At 39.4% G+C, this 2,500-nt stretch overlaps 1 protein-coding gene across 1 annotated transcript in view; it reads left to right on the top strand.

The window, feature by feature from the left end:
- Nucleotides 1–2,227: 2,227 nt before the first annotated feature.
- LOC138002215 (uncharacterized) overlaps nt 2,228–2,500 on the top strand; it is a 3,577-nt gene continuing 3,304 nt past the window's right edge. Inside the window, exon 1 of the mRNA XM_068848293.1 lies at nt 2,228–2,329. Coding sequence (XP_068704394.1) covers nt 2,228–2,329 — 102 coding nt within the window. The remainder of the gene's footprint in view (nt 2,330–2,500) is intronic.

The raw sequence follows: 2,500 nt of genomic DNA on the forward strand, positions 1-2,500 counted from the left end.
CAAATGCACATAATTTCAATTAGGCCAATGAAACATCTCCACCTGTCAGTTGTTATTTCAACAATATCAGCAAGAATAAGAGGAAGAATGGAGCACAGGAGCCACATTTGGGAGGCACTTTGCCCCAAATTTGTGCTAGATCCATTTTCCAAGTCTTTATCCAAAACAACTGCTGGTTTATCTTTTGAACTGGAGTACCCATAGGAAAAGCCCTGTATTTTAGAATTTAAGCACTCTAAAGTAAAGGCATTAACTTCCTTTAAGTAGTAGTTCAAAAGGAACCTAATTTCATAGCCTAAGACCCCTTCAAGAAAGACATGCATGACATCCTGGATCAGTTGCTCGCAAGGGTTAAAGTGTGGTGATTCTAGTAAAACACTTCGTGTGTTGATGCCATAGGATTTGGAATAAAAAGCTTTAAGATTCTCAGAGCTTGCACCCTCCAGCTTTGCCAAATGGTAATAGTGGTCATCCAGGTTACGCAGTTCAAATTGATCTTCCTCAAAACAAGTCTGCATGTCCTCAAAAGTGGCCATGCAGTGTCGACATTTACGTTTTGCACCTCCAACTCGTTCTTTAAAGCCTCCGGCCTTTTGACCAGCTAGGGTGTCTGCTAAGAATGCGAGAATACCTCCTCTTAGGTTGATACAACCAGAAGGCAAGGTAAAGGTGAAGCCTCTATCACAGCCCAGAATTTTCATCTCATTCACAAATGGTTCCAGAATCTTGTTGAAACCATACTGTGACATAGACACAAACTCTGTTCTACAAACAGCAAAAAGGTGGATTGACTTACGTTCTGACCTAAAAATAGGGTGTGAATTTGCTAGTTGGCAATAAAAGAAACTTAATTTGTGATATTTGTTAGTCATTGGGTTCACAAAGTTGACATCATCATAATAAACCAAAAGAGCAAGTGCTGTTTCATCATTTGAAAACAATGGATGTTCTTGAAAGAATGTGCCATTACAAAAGTCAAAGAGCAAACCCTTGTTGGTACTTCTCTGTGGTCCCGCTAAAACCATTTGTAAAAGTTTTGGACAGCCAAGTTGCAACTGTATCGTTTTAAGCACAGAAATATAAAAGAAGACATCTTCAACCTCTTGTATTTTCCTTTTGTTTCCTCTCTTGACAACTTTTCGCCTTTTCCCCAATAAATGTTTTACTGGTTCCAGTGAGACAAAATGTTAGTGTAGTTTTGGTCTTGCCAGAATGTTTATGGTATGGTAAGATGCTTCACTAAAAGCAATGGAAACCAAATTTAACCGGGGGTACAATTGAACCATTTTATATACAACTGAATCAGTTCAGATTTTTGATGTTATCTGGCCAGGCTCAGAACCTAATGCTTACCACATTGCCACATTCATGATTGTTGTTAAGTCTTGTAACATTTGATGGGAATGCCAGAATATTTGTTTCCTCAGCAGCCTCATCAAAAACATTGTTTATCATTTGAAGGTCTTCTTCCTCAGTCATAGTACTGTTTAGTATGATTCCTACTTTTCTTTTAACTGATCTCAATATCCCATGCAGAAGATGTCTTGAGGCTATTCCTATATTTTGGAGAGCTGTTCCAGTGAGACGATTTTCACTCTTAATCTTATACAAGAACTTTGTTGTAATGACTTGAACAGGGTCATCTTCATCATCATAATCCTTCTCATTCTCACCACCATCATTATAATCTGCAAGATCACAGCCATCACCTGAATCATTTGATGATATCATAAAACTAGAGTTCACTACATCTAGGTGGACACTGTCCTCATTAGACTCCCACTCATCTCCTTCTGTAACTGATGGAACGCCTTAAATGCAAATAATGCATAAAACATGTACAGGGGTTACATAGCTGTAAAGAGTACGCTTGTGAAGTACATGTAGGGGAAGGGGGAGGGGTTTATCATGTTACAAGGCAGCCATGCTGGTGGAAAGAACAATAGGAAGATTTTTCCTTGAATTTTGCATGAAAATAAAAATGAGATTCGAAAGCGAGAAAGTCTTATGTCCTTTTTCGCTAGCATGGCTGCCGTGAATGACGTCACATGTGCATGTGGAGCAAAAAGGAAGTCTGATTTTCCGAGGTGATTCTTATATACCGTCACAAACAGCTACTTCTCTATAAGAAACGACGATGAAAACTCTTACCACATGCTACCGATGGCTCTCCTCCAGTGTCATTCGAACTTGAACACAATAAATATCGGTGATGAGTTGACCTGACATGCTTCGTGAACGAGTTTACTCTGCTGTATTCTTTGTCACAACCATCGAGTCCACAACGAATTTTGAATTTCTGATCCTTATCAAAATGTTCGGAATTGTAGTGTGTTAGTAAAGATGCAAGCAAAAATGCTGCATCTCCATGCCATGTTTCTGACAGCGCCCTTCTGATCTTGGAGAGATTGGACCCGAGTAGTATGTAACCGCTCCTTTTACAAATTGGCGCTCAATCTGTTCCTTCCAATGGCGGTGTTAGGAATTGAAGCTCTTGGCA

This window comes from Montipora foliosa, chromosome 5 (genome assembly GCF_036669935.1).
Source record: "Montipora foliosa isolate CH-2021 chromosome 5, ASM3666993v2, whole genome shotgun sequence".
In the NCBI taxonomy this organism is placed as follows: domain Eukaryota; kingdom Metazoa; phylum Cnidaria; class Anthozoa; order Scleractinia; family Acroporidae; genus Montipora; species Montipora foliosa.